The sequence below is a fragment of the Talpa europaea genome (assembly GCF_964194135.1).
Source record: "Talpa europaea genome assembly, chromosome: 6".
Taxonomy (NCBI): Eukaryota; Metazoa; Chordata; class Mammalia; order Eulipotyphla; family Talpidae; genus Talpa; species Talpa europaea.
Genome location: NC_140072.1, coordinates 131,996,896 through 132,016,305, shown reverse-complemented (window position 1 = coordinate 132,016,305; position 19,410 = coordinate 131,996,896). Strand labels below are relative to the sequence as shown.

At 41.0% G+C, this 19,410-nt stretch overlaps 1 protein-coding gene across 9 annotated transcripts in view; it reads right to left on the bottom strand.

The window, feature by feature from the left end:
• The window catches only part of PCCA (propionyl-CoA carboxylase subunit alpha), a gene marked incomplete at both ends in the record, with an annotated part of 291,344 nt that overhangs the window by 199,081 nt on the left and 72,853 nt on the right, over positions 1-19,410 (bottom strand). For all 9 annotated transcript variants that reach the window (XM_084234735.1, XM_084234738.1, XM_084234736.1 and 6 more), the window contains one exon: positions 3,066-3,197. In XM_084234735.1, the coding sequence (XP_084090861.1) occupies positions 3,066-3,197 (132 nt within the window). The remainder of the gene's footprint in view (positions 1-3,065; positions 3,198-19,410) is intronic.

Genomic DNA, 19,410 nt, shown 5'->3' with positions numbered 1-19,410 from the left:
ACTGAAGAGGGGATTACACAAAGGTTTGTATGTCTGGCAGGTCCTCACAGAGTAGAACAATGAATTACCATTTGACCTAGCAATTCCACTCCTGAGAATATGCCCAGAAGAACTTAAGAAGGATTCCAACAAAGACTTATATACAAGGTTCATCCATACTATTCATAACCTTGAAAATGGGGGAATAAAAGTCTATCTACTGATGAATAGATTTAATATTGATAAATTCATACAACAGAGCATTACTCAGCCATAAAAAGAAATGAGCCATAACGCTGGAAGGGATCATGCTCAGCGAAATAAGCCAAAAAGAAAAAGAAAAATACCGGATGGTCTCACTCATAGCAGGAATCTAGAAAACTTAAATAAGGGACCAGGAAAATGAATAACTATAAGAAAGTGAAAATCAAAATCAACAAAAAACTATGAACCAGAGACACTTTTAGGGGGGCGGGGGCGGGAGGGGAGGGATTGGGGTCAGAATGGGGGGGCTGCAATTGTATGGGGAATATAACAATAAAATTTATTATTAAAAAAATAAAAAAAATAAAAATTAAAATTAAAAAAAAAAAGAAGAAAAAAAAAAAAAAGAAATGAGCCATAAAACGCATAACACAGATCTTACATTTGGCTTAGGTTACCATCAAACCTCCACAAGACCCCCATTTTCATATATTTGCAGGTACAGAATTTCTATTTAATCGTTTTATAAACTCAAGTTCTCTGGTGAAATACTCTACATGCTTATCGAATTTCTCCACATTTTCCTCAAATTTCTTTGATATATTACCAACATTTCAGTCCTTATGAGCCAAATCTAGTATTTAAAGCATATGTGGACCTATTTCTATCATCTGTTCTTCTCTAACTCTACATGTGTCATATGAATTGTGCTAAAAGACCTACAACATGTATAAAATGGTTAAGTGTGTAAAATTGCTCTCCCAGAACAGTGCTCGGCCCACCAGTAGTCAGTGACGTGCTGCAATAATAAACAGAACCCAACTCCTACCAGCCAGGAACTTAATCCAGGGCTGGAAGTAGGTCAAAGGGCTCCCCCAAATCTGTGTTCCCTACTACACACCTCATCTCTATTGCCTCAACTGACCCCTCTCCCCTGTGACCTTCCCAGTCCATGACCCCTTGTTTATTCAATACCAGGTGCATTTCAACCTCAACAGCTCGCCCTTGCATTCTTCTTGCCCAGCATGCTTTATTCTTCTCCCTGATATCCACAGCAACTTGCCCTGACACCTTTTTAGATGGTTTTCAAAACCTAGTTAAAGTTGTGAATGGTTTATTCCTACCCTGGGGCATTTCATTTCCCCATTCCCTGTTTCATTATAACATGTACTACACATTTTATTATTTCTTTAATGGCTGTCTCCTTCTACTAAAATGTAAGCTCCTTGAGGGTAGACTTCATTTTTCATTTTTGTTCTGTTTTATTTACTACTACATGCACAGCCCTTCAAACAATATCAGAGAAATAGTATACACTTGGTAAATATTTACTGAACCGGTAAGTGATTTAAAATGGGGTGGGTGAAGTGCAAAGTACTCAGGGGAAAAAAAGCAGGGGGCCTAATCTAATCTAGACAGACTGCCTCTATGAGGAACGTACGTTGAAGCCATTGTCTAAACAATGAAGAGATGATCAGGAATGAAGCAGAAGGAGAATCAATACCCATGAGAGAGTTAAGTCCAGACATTTCAAGAAACTGAGAAACGCCCTTATAGCTGGATCACACAGTGCACCGGGTAGATGGGCGGGAGGAACATAAGGCCAGTTGTTTAAAGGTATAAATGGATAGCCATTCTTTCATAATTACTCAACTTTGCCTCTATCATGGAAAATCAGCCATAGATAGTCTGTAAGGAAACGGGTATGGCTGTGTTCCACTAAAACATTACAAACACAGGTATGCCTGGAGCCATGATTTGCCAATTCTGTCGGAGAGAAAATGAATGAAGACTGGAGCCTGTCAAGTCTGCAATGGGTACAGGAAGAAGTGGACTTCAGGGATCACCTCTTACTTGGGTTTTTGTTTTGCTTTGTTTTGTTTTTAAGATTTATTCATCCATTCATACAAGAACTGGGGTGCAGGCCAGAGGTGTGGGGGGGTGAGAAGGTTTACCAGAGACAGAGTGGGGAGCAGAACAGGTAGACTGCTGCAATACACTGCTGAGGGGAGCAGCAGGCATGACAGGAGAGGTCTCCTGCACCGTAGGGGTAGCTCCCTGGCAGGGATCGAACTTATGCTGCAATAGCTGCAGATTGTTTGGTAGCACTGATGCTTAACCCCCTGCACCACCAGGGAGGCCCCATCACCTCTTCCTTGTACCAGACAGAAGGCGAGAGGAGAGGGAAGGATGACGACAGGTTAAGGCACATACAGACAAGAGCTGAGACTCGTAGCCAAGGGCCAAGCTTGCTAACTCTCCTGCAATGCATGAAATGGCCCCTCACAGTAGGGGCTTCTTGCAAACTAACTCAAGCCACCGGGTTCAAGTCTACAAAGCGACTCTCTTCTAATGAGAAAAGATGAAATCACTTTTCTCCGGGGAGTTGGGACGCACACACTCACATTTCTGCATTTCTTCCTTAGAAACCTGCCGCTGCAGAAGGCACTAGCAGGTGAGAAGCTGATGTTTGGGTTCTATAGTTTTATAGTTTTACACCACTTTCCATTGGAAACATGATTACATAATTACATTGTACCCACAGGGACAGAAGCTCAATGCAAAAACACTAAAGAGAACTACTAAATACACTAAATATGCAGCATCATTTCATGAAATCCAGAGAGCAAATGGCGCAGTTGCTAATTCACCAACCCTCCCTGTGAGCATCTGAGTCAATGCTAACTCATTAAATGCAAGGCTTAAGTGGCTTCTTGCTCTTTTCAACTTACGCCATTTAAAACAACAAAGGGCAAATGACTTTTTTTTTACCACACACATGTATATTTTTTAAAGCAATAAATGTATTTCAACTTACACCTCAGAAAAAATGTTGGACACGAGGACACATCCCATAAGGATTAGAACACGTCATTTCTTACCTTTACTACGCCGTCAAAGCCAGGGATTGTGTTAACCTTTGCTTTCTTAGCTAATAATTTGCTTTCGATCTTGTCCCCCATGGCCTGAATAGCATGTGTGTCAGGGCCAATGAAAACGACGTTCTCTGCTGCCTGTGGAGAAACACAAGTGGGAGTTTGGGTGAGAAGATCACTTTTTTTTTAAAGATTTATTTATTTATGCATACAAGAACTGGGGTACAGACCAGAGGTGTGGGGGTGGGGGGTGAGAGGATTCACCAGAGACAGAGTGGGGAGCAGAACACGTGGATTGACTGAGATACACTGCTGAGGGAAGCATCAGGCGAGTCAGGAGAGGTCTGCTGGGCCATGTGGGTAGATCCCTGGCCAGGGAGTGAACTCATGCTGCAGTGGCTGCGTATTGCTTCATAGGTTGCATCTTAACCCCCTGCGCCACCAGGGAGTCCTTGTTCTTTTTTTAAACATTTGTTTATTTATGCATACAAGAACTGGGGTACAGGCCAGAGGTGCAGAGGTGAGAGGATTCACCAGGGACAGAGTGGGGAGCAGAACAGGCAGATCTACTGAAACACACTGCTGAGGGGAGCAGCGGGCGAGACAGAAGAGGTCTGCTGCACCACATGGGTAGCTCCCTGGCCGGCCGGGGATCCAACTAATGCTGCAGTGACTGGCAATAGCTTGATAGTGCTGTCTTTAACCCCTGTGCCACCAGGGAGGCCCAATCACACTATTTGATAGGCAGTCACAGCTTTATAGAGAGAAAAGCCCACGTGTAGATTAACCAATGACTTATATACTAAAAACTACTTAAAAGCAAGCAGATTAAAATATATAGCACACTATATATGGCTCATGGGTACTGATGTACCCAGCTATGCATGTGGCACATGTGGACACAGAAGCAGGAGGCAAAGTCAAATCAGAGAGCTACAGCAAAGTAACGAGAACTGCTCCATCTAACCGTCCTCTTGGGAACACAGCAGGGCTTTGCTGCGCAGAGTAACGGTTCAATAAAACCTGCACCGCACAAATGACATTCGGTTCCCCAGACCCTCTCAGTTGATGCTCTTGTAATAAGCCAAAAGCAAATGAGGTGAACAGCATTTAGGGATGGGACAAAGGCAGGGTAGTGTGTGTCACCATGAAGCTTGGTCTGGAGAAGCCAAGGAGGGTTTGCTGAGGTAGAGGCTGAGGTGATTAGGTAAAGATGTGAGGTTAAATATTAAGAAGGAGAAAGCAGCTTTGCGTGCTGGGTGTCATCCAAGTAAGGTGTGTACCTGTCAACTGGCCATGACCTTTGGTGAGGGTGGGACACAGCATAAATGGCAGACTTGCACATCACCTGTGCAACTTGCTTCCTAGCCTCTGGCACTGCTGCCTGAAAGGACTCAGGACAGAAGAGCTCGTTCGGTGAGAATATCAACCGAGCAGCCACTGCAGTGCGCAGCCCAGGGGGCTCTCTTGGTCACTGCAGCCCAAGAGGATTAAACCTGTCCAGAGCAGGAGGGAAAGTAAGAGCCAGGATACATAAAGAAGACCAGCTCTGCACAGGCTGAGGGAGACAGGTGGGTGTCCAGTTCAGGACGCAGTTCCCCGGGGCCTCGGGGCTACAGGACAAGTCCAGGCTTAGGTGAAGAATTGTCCTTTACATCAGATGTGGAAGGAATTCAAAGTTGCAGATGAAATATGAAATCATTCAGAGAAAACATACAGAAAAGTCAAAGCCTTCCCAACATGTACTTCCCCTCATGCCCGGAAGCAAAGCAGAATGGGGAATTTTTAGGCTGTAAGTTTATAAAGTCTCCTCTTCTTGGTGTGACAAGGGGGATAACAACCACCTTGCAAGTTTGACTGCTAGACTGAATAAAATAATAACGTAAAACACTAAGCTGGGTAATCCAGCTTAGTTATTACTTTTTGTCTTAGTTAGTTCCTGTCCCCTATCCAGAAGTTCTGATAAAAAAAGAACCCCAGGGCCTCCCTCCCTGGTGGCACAGGCAGTTGAGTGCTCCGCTGTGAAGCTGTTCGCAGCCTCTGCAGTGCCAGTTCGAGCCCCACCAGCCCTGGAGATGCCCACATAGTGAGCAGACCTCTCCTGCCTCGCCTGCTGCTCCCCTCAGCAATGTATTTTGGTCAGTCTGCCTGTTCTGTTTCCCACTCTGTGAATCCTCTCACCCTCCCGCACATCTGGCCTGGACCCTGGTTTTTGCATACATAAATAAATTCTTTAAAAAATAAATAAAGGCTTATAATTTAAAAAAAAGAGAGAGAGAACCCCAGGATAATAAGATAGCTAGCAGTACAGGACCCCCAATATACATTACAGGAAACTAACACCTACAATTAATTGCCAGTGTTGCAAGCGGCAGAAAGTTAGATGAGAATCTGCTTCAGTCCTAACAGATGCTCATAAAGTACCTCTCCATCAAATGTTTTTAGGTAGGTATTTTAAAAATATTTATTTGTGGGCCTCCCCGGTAGCGCGGCGGTTGGGCACTGGATTGCGAGGCTGTCCGCAGCTGGTTCGATCCAGGCCGCCGGGCGAGGGTCCCGCATGGAGCACGGACCTCTCCTGCCGCCCGCTGCTCCCGTCAGCAGTGTGCTTTGTCAGTCTGCCTGCTCTGCTCTGCTCTCCGCTCTGGCTCTGGTGGATTCTCTCGCCCTCCCGCGCTTCTGACTGTACCGTGCTTGTATTAATAAATAAAAATAAAATCTTAAAAAAAAAAGATTTATTTGTTTATGCATACAAGAACTGGGGTATAAGCCAGAGGTGCAGGGGAGTGAGAAGATTCACCAGAGACAGAGTGGGGATCAGAACAGGCAGATCTACTGAAATACACTGCTGAGGGGAGCAGCGGGTGGGCCAAGAGAGGTCTGCTATGCCAAGTGGGTCAGCTTCCTGGCCAAGAATCAAACTTGTGCTGCAGTGGTTGCTGATAGCCTCATAATGCTGAGACTTTAACCCCTTGTGCCACCAGAGAGGCCCATTTTTAGGTAGTTTTAATGGAAGAATCTTATTTTTCTAGAAAAAAATATGTGAAACCCAGTAATAGTGGATCTTCTCTGAAGAAGCAGTGGCAGGCCTACGTCTCCACATACTCTCTCCAGCTGTATAAACCAGTCATTTTGGACCAGAGCAGTAATCATATTCAATTCTCTTTATCCCCAAACCTAAAACCCACTAAACACCAAGAAAAGTCAAGAGCAAACAATCATGTCTCAACTATCAATTGTCTTTCTGTATTCTCATTTTACTTGCTAAAATGGAGAGATTTTTATTATAAATGCGGTTTTAAATACCACTATGCCAGGCAGATGTAATCAAGTAATCAGAATGCCTACACAGACAAAGAGTTGAAGAAATAACATAAATGAGAACATCCAAAATACGTTATGATTATACAGTAAAACTTCTGATTAACAAGAGCCCAATGACCAGGAACCACTGATTAACCAGGTTTTTCTCATGCATTCTAATTTGAAGAAAATTACTCATTCAAAAATGCAAAATTACCAAGAAAAAAAAAAACCACATCAAGTATTTAGTGGCTATTCTTTGTCCCATTCAACACAAAAGAATAATAGCCAGGGGTAAGCTGAGTAACTATTCAAACAAATGTTTCTATGAACCAACTTCCTTCTTATCTATATGTTTTGGTAGTATTCCCTGGGTTAGGCTTTAAATGTAATTAAAGCAAAATGAGAAAGCAATATCCTAGCTCCTTACTCCCATCATTCTTTGACCAAAAAAGCAAGGATGAAGCTAGGGTAAGACAGAATGGTAATTACAAAGACCTGAGTTCTTGACCCCAGTCATTTGTGTGAGTTAGGCTTAAGGGCAGAATTTCTCCACTAGCAACTTTTTGATTCTCTTTGCTAACCCTGAATACACCCACTCATAAGCAAGCTCGGATATGCTTCTGTTTATTTTGTACCTTAGCATCTATGTAATTATACATTCCCGTTAATCATCAGCAAGTTCTTATGACACGCCTTGGCAAAAAAATTACATCTAAAACTACACTTTTTAATTTTCAAAATTACACTTTCAAATTTACCCTAATGATAAATGTAATACCTGAACACAGAAAAACTTCTTATGGTTGCAAAAAAAGTAGGAATTGTTTTCATCATCATTGGAAGGGGATGACAAAAAGCTAAGAGCACGAAAAGCTGCAATCACTGCTCCAAGAGGTCTCTGAAATCTTGTGATTTTATGGTCTCATCACATTTTGACCAAATGGGGGAACAGGCTGGAGTTGAATCTTATGTGAGAGAAATTAAGAAATTTAATTTACCACAGGCTTTATGATGGGGATGATTAATCCTAAGAAATAGCACAAAAGTTGGTAAATAGTAAACTGTTATATTATGAATTCAAGATTTTTTAAATGAATACACTTTAGGCTCACCAAGAATTACTACTTAGATAACCTGTAAAATCAGGGTCGGACAGGAGACACAGCTTAGGGACAACTGCTGGACATTAATGTATTCCTTGTAGTAGAAAAATGGGTTTCTGGTAGAAAAGGACAAATGCTGGACAGCTAGAGAGAAAACAGCACTTGTTGTAAAAGGAATCAGTGAGAAAGGTTTTTCAAAATTAATCAGTTATTGCAAAACCATGTAGTAGCAGACAGGGAGACCCACTGAACAGGGTGATGACAATATGAGCATCAAACAAATAACAGATACAGTGTAAACAAGGCCAATTCATCTTTCCAAGGCCTCACATAAAAACCCTTTCCTGCTCTTCTCTTTTCAAATATTTGAACTCTTGGAAATAAGTCAGTGATTTTTTTTAAAAAATAGATGACTTTAAAAAACATTATAGAAGAAAACAAATTTCACACATAAACTAAGCAAAATTAAAGTATCAAGGTAAAAATCCCAAATTTTTTATAAGGGTCAAAAAAAGGGCCAGAATAACATCCAAGAGGGGGAAGGGGATGGCCAGGACAGAAGACATGCCAACACAAGTGATGAAAACTGGTTACCTTCTCTTTCAAGACAAGGTGAAAGACATGTAAAAATAGAAAATATGAATTAGAAATTAGGCGATAGACCTCAGGATAGAATTAGAAATGACAAAGGGCCTCCCTGGGGGTGCAGGAGTTAAAGACCCAGTGCCATCATTTATCACCAGCCACTGCAGCATGAGTTCAATCCCCGGCCAGGGAGCTACCCACATGGCAATGCAGACCTCTCCTGTCTCCCTGCTGCTCCCCTCGGCAGTGTATTTCGGTTGGTCTGCCTGTTCTGCTCCCCACTCTGTCTCTGGTGAATCCTCTCACCCCCTGCACCTCTGGCCCTTACCCCAGTTCTTGTGTGCATAAATAAATAAAAATAAATCTTTTTAAAAAATTAGAAATGAAAAAGAAAACCATTTCAGAGATGAAGACTCACCCTGAGAGAAGGCAAGAGTGGATACCATTTTAGAATCAGGTAATACCTTACCAGAAATAGCAAGTGAGGAGGAAACTTTTTAAAAATTTAAGTATCAAAAAAGAAAATGACAAATACTAAGAATCAACAAAGAATACCAAATATATTGATGAGAGGAGTCTTTTGAAAAAAATGAAGCAAAGATTATTGAAAAATGTAATTCAAGAACACTTTTCTTAAAAACTGAAAATATGTATGAAAAGAGCATACTACAGATGCTGAGAAGTTCAACCCAAAGTGACCAACACCATAACACAACCTAGCAACATTACTTAAGAAAAGGGCACAACAGAGTAAGAAAGAATGCACAAATGACCTGCACAAAAGGGAAGTTTCAGCTGTGGCCAGATTTTGACAGTAATTCACACCAAAACAGAGCAAGGTATTACAATGAAAGAGTCAAGAACAGTGTGAACCGAGGGGCCTAGCAGACCAACCCCCAGTGCACAGGAAGGAAACCCAACAACAAAGCAAGAACTCATGACTCCTTTCTGAGGAATCCAGTAGAACAGGAGTCTGCAAGCTAAAGTCTGTGATCCCATCCAAACCAAACCTGTCTCTATAAAGTTCACAACCTAGAGTTGGATTTTACCTAATTGTTTGAAAAAATTATTGGAAAAAACTTAAATACTGCATCATGACAGTGACAATCCATGAATCTGAAAGACAACTGCATTGGTAGAGTCATACTCATTGGTTTTCATGGGAAACGGCTGCTTTCTCATCCCCAGGATGCTAGTGAGCACTTGTAACAGACTGCAGGGCCTACAGAGCCAGAAACATTTGCTACCTGACCCTTTAAAGATGTAAGGAAATTGTGTGCTGTACCTGCTATTGACCTTCAGGGAACCAAAGTAATTAAAGAAAAAGGACCTTGCAGAAGTGAGATGTTTCTCAGCCCAATCTCTTAAGCTCTTCAAGGACCTTTTGGCTTTTTTTTTCCTAAATGCATTCTCAAGTTTGTCTGGAATCAAAAGTGTACAGCTGACCTCTATTCTGTACAAAGTGAAGTGGGGGAAAGGTCACCCCACTCCCATTAGTGGTCAGGTATAAAGCTGCAGAGTAGAGAGACGTCAGTTTCATTGGTCTGGACACACACAGTCAGGTCAGGGTCCAGCCTCCGCAGCATCCCCACTTCCAAAACACTGAAATTTTGCTCCTAAGCGCTCATAAGGGACAATAGGGATTCTCACAAGTACTTGCAAAGAAAATGGTTCTTCCTGAGCCAAAGAGCACAAGGTAGCCCCAGGTGATTGATCACTTTCTCAGCGGTAGAAGATGGTCCTACAGAGCAGTGGACGGAAGGCTGAGTAAGGAGCTGAACTGCCATGCAATCTGTGATGAAACCAGAAATCAACAGGGAAAACTCATTCTCCTCCCTCTTGCCTTCTCTCCCCTTATCACGTCACATATTCACTGTCATGTGGTAGGTAGGGCGACACTGCACTGAGGACCACAGCTGTGCTTCACAGACTTCCAGCCTCCATGTATTACACTGCGTGGTAAGTGTGTAGACACAACATGTGAAGATCTTTTAACACATTTTGGGCTTCAGTAAGGTCACTTGCGTTCCTCCTAGACAGTATTACTTGGTAGTTTTTCTTTTTAAGTTAAAAATAACTCAGTTTAGTACCAGGAAGGAATTTTAGGTCTGTTGACACTGAGGCTCTAAAAATTACTGTGCACAAGAGAGAAGGCTTCACTTCCCAGCTTAGGAGATACATGTTGAAACTTATTTTGGTGGTAAGTTTTTAACCTGCACCCAGGGTACTTTCAAAAGGAATCACTGAAAACAAAAGACGAGAGCACTGAGCACAGACAGGAGAGATGCTCCTACTGCAGCTTTGTAGTAGGAGCCCAAGTTTGGGCACAAGCAATGGATGGAACTTCTACAGCTACTACTCCCCATTCTAGTGGAGGTGCTAGGCTGTGCTGGGACACCTTGATTAGGGAAGAGAGAAACATGAGTCCAAATTCACTGTCCCCCAAACTGACTATGGGCATCAATAAAGAGAGGAGCAAAACAAGAGCACACCATCAGCCTCAATCCCTTATACTGAAGAGCACACCATCAGCCTCAACCCCTTATACTGACATGAGTCAGTCTTTTTAAGTGCTAGTCAGCTTGTTGCAAACTAAGAACCCAACTCATATGACTTGCTATAAGAAATCTATTATGAGCAGTTGAGGGGGACAACAGTTCTATTAGAATTCTAAACATAAACTTATAAACTAACGCCATCTAAAAAATGTGCTTGGAATGCTAATTACTAGACCATCTAATTGTTACCGGATATTACCACAAAAGGGGAAGAGGTATCACTGGGCCATAGAAATGAGCACCATTTTCCCTGCCTCCACTTTCACGCCACAATATTTCAGATGCCTTGGACTACAACTCCCAGTATGCCATGAACCAGACTTCCAGAATGGCAGGGGGAGCTGGGAAGGAGGAAGGAATGAGCTGATCTCTCTCTCTCTCTCCTGAAGAGGAACAAAGGAGGAAGGCAGGCCCCTCAGAGACTGCACCTGGGACTTTCATCCTTGGGCAGGCAGGCAAGCAGGAGAATGGTGGAGGATCCAACGTGGATGGTTTATGGTGAATTTTGGGTCTCTCCTCCTCTTTGAGCCCACTGGACCCTGCCCAACTCATACTTTGCTTTGTCCTTGTCCAGAGGTGCCTTGCACTCCTGGCAAGCTTTCATGTCTCACTCACCACACTGTGTCCAACCTATTTGGCTGGCATTTGTTCGTGATGTGTGATGGGAGATATTCATATTCTCTCTCTTTTTCTCTCTCCCTTTCCCTCTCCCCCTCCACCCCCCCCCTCTCTATTTCCCCCTCTTAATCGCCCCCCTTCCCCCCACCCCTTGGAGGCTCTCACCAATTAACTTAAGCAATGGAGTCAGCTTTCTTTGCATTTATGCATATGGTTGGCCAGACTTTTACTACAGAGAAAATGGGATATTTTCCTTAACATGGGCCTCCCCGGTGGCACAGCGGTTGAGTGCTGGGTTGCGAAGCTGCCCGCGGCCTCTGCGGCGCCGGTTCAATCCCCGGCTGCTCTCCGGCCACGGGAGGAGGGTCCCACATGGCGCGCAGACCTCTCCTGCCGCCCGCTGCTCCCCTCAGCAGTGTACTTCAGTCCTTCTGCCTGCTCTGCTCCCCGCTCTGGCTCTGGTGAATTCTCTCACCCTCCCGCGCTTCTGACTGTGCCCAGTGCATGTATAAACAAACAAACAAACAAACAAATAAATAAATAAACATGCCTCTATAAAAAAAACAGTTTGGGGTCCCTGGGTACCCCTAAATTTCGCCCGGTTTCAATTTAGTTCCCTGACCAGAAATGACCTTCCCAGTTAGATAACAACATAAAAACTGTGTTTAACTTATGACACACAGGGATGCTGTGACTTAGTTTTAGCCAAAGGGATCTATGTCTTTCTCTTTCAATATTACCAAGATCTGGATTTCATTCAGTCTAATGTATATCTTGTATTAAGTATCTACTTGGCACAATGTATTCAAGTAATATCATTATTTCCAGATGAAAGCCATGTGTAATATTTAGTTTAAAAAAATAGAGTAGTAGTAACTTTCTTCAATTCTTAACCTTAGTAGCAACTTTCTCTGTGACAATTGGCAGACATCAGGTTTTCTAGCTAAGCAATATCATTAAAAATAAAGCCTTTTTCATGCATAGAGAGTGAGGGTTACAGTAATACAATACTTTTTCTAATATTTGGCAGTGAAAAAAGTACAATTTCTATTTTTCAGCTACTACTAGTCAGAATAGTGCTAAATGTCTTTAATTACATGTTTGGGTCTCCTCACAAAGGGAGTTAGGGGGAAGAAGAGGTTTTGGTACCTATTAGTAAAAACCATTCAAATAAACATCCTATAATTCTCTGAATATCTTTGTGCTTCTGGGGTATGCTTTTCAGGCTGATGGGGAAAATATTTTATTTTTAAAATTCTATTTACTATATTCCATATTTTGGAAATGTTCTTGCCACTTTAGCAGACTAAGATTTAAGTTTGTTAATGTTTGCCATTTCTTTGTGCGTTTCTGATTTCTTCTTTTTTATTTCCCTGTAATCAGCACTGATATCTATTTCCAAAGACTAATTGATTGTAAAGAAGAAAGAGCCTGGGCAGTTAACACTTCAGCAATCTATACTCTTTGTGCAAATCAGGATACTAAAAAGAGATGAGTTAACATAAACCTGAGTGGGCTGTTAACCTTTTTTTTCTTAGGGAAATGTAGATGCAATAACATTTCCAGCTGAAAGACTCATTCTAAGTTCCTAATGTTTAAGAATGCAAATGAAGCATTCTGTCTTTCTGTGCCTGGAGGTGTTATGTGAGAAAACAGAAAGAGGTTTCTAGGATTAGTTCCACAGATTTTCTTTATCATGTAAAACCTTAGCCTGGTGGCTCTGGCAAGAAGCAAAGAAAAGCAATAGAGAAGATACCCAGAGAACGTGAATTCAATAAATTCTTTAGTGATAACACTGAGAAAAAGTGCTAACTAAAAAGTCAGGTTTTTGGATAAACTTTAACTTTTCTTTTTTAAAGAAATTCTAGTTTTTACATTAGAACGTTTTAAAAAATATATTACCAAAATATAATCAGTTAAAAACACTAAATTTCTCTTTGTTGAAATTGTTAACTTTATCGCCTAGCTACCTGTTGCTTTTTAAGAAATTGCTGCTTTATAATATTGATAATTTAATTAAAGACACGGGTACAAATTTCTAAGGTTTTCTTTTAGATACAGATTTTAAGTGGACAAGAAAATAAACTTACTTGAGATAAAGGTTTAAACAAATGAGGTACAAATCTCTAGCAATTGTTAGTCTCTCAGACTTTTAGTAACTGTAGAATGAGGTTAAATTTAATAATGGGTTAAATTTGTTAAAAGAAGAGTATTTCAGGCAAAAATGGCTATCAATTTAACTACAAACTGGTTGAACTGGGATTCCAATCCCAGGACGAGCAAAAACTATTATCATATGGATATTGTCTTAATGAAATTTTAACATTTTTGAATCTGTTCCTTTTTCCATTACTTAGTTTCTCGAATGTCTTATGGGAAAAAAAATCAAAGTTTTATGAAGTTTAATAATGGGAATCCACTGTATATCTAAAATTACTAAACTTTTAGGTCTACTTTTGGGTCCTTATTGCAAGGGAGGACTATGAGCAAAATGTGTCTTACGTCCCCTAAAAGAAAAATTTTGAAAAGTGTTTTAGAAATTATAAAAGTTATTTGTAAGTCTGTTCACCTAAAGGGATGCTGGTGTAACAGTTATTACAATATCTTACAATTTAGAAATTAAAAAGCTAAAGTGGAATAACGGCATGTAAGCAAAGGGTGTGTATGTTTGGGGAGAAAAAAAAATGTATAAAGAATGGATTTTTTTTTGAAGGTCTAAGAAAAGATTTGATGTCAAGTTGAAAATGGTTATTTTCATAATGGAATATTGTAAGAGAGGAAAAAGTAAAAGAACATGCTAAAGGTTTGAGAGAAGAATGTCAGAAAAGTTCATTTTGGCCAGGCTGAATGAGATCAGTTGACTTGTCTTAAGGGTTGGTTTCTATTAATTAAACTTTAATACCAGTAGTATATTCTGTGAAACCAAACTTTTTCTTTCATATGTTAGAAGGACAAAAATAGTCTTAAACTGTGGTCAAGTTTTACTAAGAGACTGAAGACTGTTTTGGTCACCATGAGATCTGGTGCTCTTCTACCTACAGACTTGGTCAACTATAGAAAAATTCAGTCAGTATTGCTGAGCTTTGTCAGAGAAATAGATTTACTGTTAAAATCTTTGTTACTCTGGGAAATTGAGTATTATTTTATAAAAATATGTGTAAGTGTGTTAAGTCTGTACAAAAATTTCCCTGAAAATAAAAATTTTAAAATAGTCTTTGATTAATTTTTTAAAATATGGGAGGTCTTGGAAAGACTCCTAAGACATCCCATAAAATTACTCTCCTTGTGGAAAGAAACATCGGGCCAATCTTCACAGGAAGCACTATCCTATAAAGAGAAATATTGTGATTTTAGCTTGTGCATATTACTGTGAGTGTTCGAAAATTATGTGAAACCTAAAGTCTAATGTGTTCTGGTGAAATATTATTCACTGGTCATTTCTGATTATTCTGAAAATGTGTACGTCACAAAATTGAGCAAATTTCCTTGTCAACTAACTTTTTTGTAATCAGTTTTTAATTTTTTTTAATTTTTTATATCATTGTTCATTTTTAAACAATATTTGCTTCCCTCCACCCCCTCAGGTACAGTCCCCATAAAGCTTCTTTCACCAACGCACCCATGCCCCATCACCTCAGTCCCCTGGGTGTTCTCCCTCAGATCCCTCTCCCTCCTTCTCTCCTGCAGGATGTCTCTGGTTTATAATTGTCTGTTTTTGCTTTGTTGTGCTTTGTTATTGTTTTTTTACACTGATGTCTTATTTGCTTCTCCTATATTCCTGTTATAAATGAAACCATGAGATATTTTTCTTTTTCCTTCTGGCTTATTTCACTGAGCATAATTCCTTCTAGCTCCTTCCACATTGCTGCAAATGGCATGAGTTTATCTTCTGATCAGCTTTTAATTGTAGTTATTTTAAGTCATTTGCTAGGTACAGGAGTCATATACTATGTTTTACATTCAGAAAAATTCACAAAGGACTGACAAGTACCCAGGAAATACAGGTTGTTAATGCAACTGAGTAATAATTACAGGGTTTATGGAAGAAACTGGACTTACAAAAATTATGAAAAGAAAATCAAAATTCAGTACTTGGGAACTAGTACTTTAGGTGCTGCCCCTTCTCAGCAGGAATCAGTTTAAGAGGACAACACCCCTACCACACCTTCTTAAGATTAAAATCCTTTTTAAAGACAAGGTGTTACTGTGCTTGACATGAACCAGGAAAAATGACCTCTGCCTTAGAAGCCTGTACTACATTCCTCAGGGCCATGGCGATGCCTAATGCTTAGGAGAGAAATGTTATCAATAGTCTTGTGACCAACAACATCTACACTGCTCAGCCTCCCCAGACTTGAGAATGAAGAAACTCCCTGCTCCTGAATGTCCCCACACTCCTTTCTTTTCCTGTACAATCTCCCTCACTCACGACTCATGGGGGCGCCTTTTCTGAGTGCTGACTCTGCTCTCCTCACGCTGTGGTGCCACTCACTAATAAAACCCTTTTTTTTTTGGAAGCAATCTTGGGGTTCGTAGTTTGGCTTTCTGAGCATGAGCAATACAACCTACTTAGATCAGTCACACTTTCACGTTTGACCTAAAATTATTTTATAACCTTAAAATATTAATATTAAAAATGAGCTGTTTGCATTTCTCCCTGATCCATTACTTTTATTGTTTTGTGAATACTAAAATTAATTGGTACTTTGGGTTTCAAAGTAATTTTTTTCCAGTTCAATTTTGGGATATGCCTTATAATGACTCTGAATTTATATGAGCAATTTTACAGATTAAGTAAAAAAATGTAAGATTTAATATTTCAGTTAGCATGAAGGGATGCTAACATAATGCCTATGACTCACCTTCCTGTTCATTCCTCACAGTCCATTAATAGTGACTGAATTGCCAACCGTGGAGAATAGTGAGCTGGTAAACTGGTCAAATACTTGAGAGCTTTTGTTTAGACTAACTCTCCAGACAATTTAATGTTTACACTTTTTAAATTGACCTGGGATAGTATCTGAATTATGCATTTTATTTCCTTTGAAAATATTTATGAATTTCTTTTCAGATTTACTACAAGTAAAAATCCTTCCACAATCCTGGCTTAATTTGCTGCTTTATGGAACATACCAAGTTTTCAATACCAGTGGTGCATGAAATAAGAGGCATGTGCTTTGAATAAAGCACAATCTACCTTCAGCTGGGATATTCTCCTTGTGAGCACACTGAATTGCTGTGCTCAAGCACAGCCTACATTATAAAGCTATTTCAGATACTGAATGGAATGCCAAAATAAACAGATCATCATTTCCAATTAATTGCCTTGAGTAACTGAGTAATTTCTCACACTACTCAGCACTAGTCCAACCCATCAACCCACTAAACTTTCACCCCTGGTTTTGGTTATTAACACAGAGGCAATGAAGTGAAAGTGGTAAGATGTAGCAATGGACAGAGCAGACATTAATTTATCTCTAGGTGGGAAACATTTCCAAGTTTCAAGGAAATAAAATAAGCAATGTAAAAATATAAAAATAAGAACAATATTTATTTGTCACTTATTTAGCATTGCTGACAAGGCAATGTATTCAGGCTTACTTTAGCCTGAAAAAAAAAAAAAATGAGCATAAACATTCCAGTCACCAGGTTAGTTTGTTGACAAACTTAGAAAGTCTTCCATTTACTGCAGATTACACTTTGTAACATTTCCGTTTTAAAAGATCTTTTCACATCATTTTTCCTCAAAGAAAAACAGGACTGAGAGGCAGCGGGACATAAGCAATAGTCTCTGAGCCTAGGGCCTCCCCAGTGGCGCAGCGGTTGAGCGCTGGGTTGCGAAGCTGCCCGCGGTCTCTGCGGCGCCGGTTCGATCCCCGGCTGCTCCCCGGCCACCAGAGGAGGGTCCCACATGGTGCGCAGACCTCTCCTGCCGCCCGCTGCTCCCCTCAGCAGTGTACTTCGGTCCTTCTGCCTGCTCTGCTCCCTGCTCTGGTGAATTCTCTCACCCTCCTGCGCTTCTGACTGTACCCAGTGCTTGTATAAACAAAACAAACAAACAAACAAACAAATAAATAAATAAAATGCCTCTATTAAAAAAAAAAAAAATCCTTTAAAAAAAAAAAATAGTCTCTGAGCCTATCAGTGAGGTGAGAGCGGAGACAGGAAATCAATTGCCCAGGGTCACAAGTGGGTGCAGGGACACAGGTGGGACTGAGACCCAAACAGGTGCTTTCACCTGCTCTTGAAGAGGTTCCGATGGCCAGAAATCACTCAACACGTCAAATCCCCAGTGCTTCTCCCCAGGCAGTGGGCACTCAGGGGCTCTTTCAGGCATAGTCCCCACACACACCGCTGACTGCAGCATCCCCTCGGACTAGCTTGCTGGGTGGACAGACCAGACTTGTGCACACAGGAGTTGACAGTCTGGTAGAACAAACAACCCACACCAAACAAGACCTGGGAGAGAGTTGTCAGTGCACTAACAGAGCTAGTGATGCACTTATTGTGAACAGAGGCCAATGGAGATAGCAAGGAAGACGTCACAAAAAGGGAAGCGTTTGTTTTATGATTGTTTGCAGCACATTTTAAATGTTTTTTTAATTTTTTTTTTACATCGTTGTAGCCCCATAGTTCTCCCACCACCATATCACCCATGCAACCATCACCATATTCTCTTGTGTTCATCCCTGCCCTGTTTTGTTCCTCTCCCACCGCTCCTTTGCTGTATACCTCAGTTCTACTGCCAGCTTGATAGTCTTTTTTTTTTAAAGATTTTTTTTAAAGATTGATTGATTGATTGATTGATTGATTTATACATACAAGCACTGGGCACAGTCAGAAGCGCGGGAGGGTGAGAGAATTCACCAGAGCCAGAGCGGGGAGCAGAGCAGGCAGAAAGACCGAAGTATACTGCTGAAGAGAGCAGCAGGCGGCATGAGGGACCCTCCTCCGGTGGCCAGGGAGCAGCTGGGGATCGAACCGGCGCTGCAGAAGCTGCTGGCAGCTTCACAACCCAGCGCTCAACCGCTGCACCACAGGGGAGGCCCTAGTCTTGACTTTTTTTGACCCTTTGCTTGGTTTCTCTATAGTCCACATGTAAGTAAGACCATCAATATTCTGATGATGGTGAAATTCTGACCAATTTCACCTAGCATAATCCCTTCCAGCTCCATCCATGTTGCCACAAATGGCATAAGTTTGTCTTTTCTGATTGCTGAGTAATATTCCATTATGTAAATACACCACATCTTTTTGATCCATTCATCTATTTGGGGGCATTTGGGTTGTTTCCATATCTTGGCTATTGTAAATAGTGCTGAAATAAACATAGGAGTGCAGATTTCCTTTCAAATTAGTATTTTTGTGTCCTTTGGGTAGATTCCTAGGAACGGAATCGCTGGATCATATGGTAGATCCATTTTTGTTGTTCTAAGGAAACTCTACACAGCTTTCCACAGTGGCTGAACCCATTCACATTCCATTCCCATCAGCAGTGAAAGAGGGTTCCTTTATCACCACATCCTCGCCAACATTTGTTGTTTCTCGTTTTTCTAATGTGGGCCATTCTAACCAGTGTGAGGTGGTATTTCATTGTGGTTTTGATTAGCATTTCCTTGACAACTAGTGATGTTAAACACTTTAATATGCCTGCATTTCTTTGGAAAGTGTCTTTTTAGTTCAAAGGGGGATGTGTTTGAAAGAAAAACAGACAACTATGATTTGGAAATGTAGCATGGGAAAACAAATATTTATGTTTATGGGAAAGCATGTCTCTCACTGGTCCATAAAAGGTTCTATGGTCATCAGAGAATGATGGTGAGGCCACTGACAGCCAAGGCTCAGCCAAAAGGCCCCCCCTTTTCCACTTAAGCCCCCCCAAATCAGACCTCCAATGTAGACTTCATGCTCCTACTTAACACTGAAAGTCATGCATTCACTCTAAAATGCGTATCAAATCCCTTCTGTGCCCACCACTGTGCTAATAAGTCTAGGGCTACAATGATGGGCATGTATCATTGCCCTCTTTCAGATTATAAGCCAACAAGGAAGACACAATACAACACAACAAGCAATTAAAATCCCAATAATGCATGCATACAATGACAGAGCAGCAGAGTCCCCTGGGACACGGATCATGGTAACTGGAATAAAATAAACTGATGAAAACTTTGTCAGCCG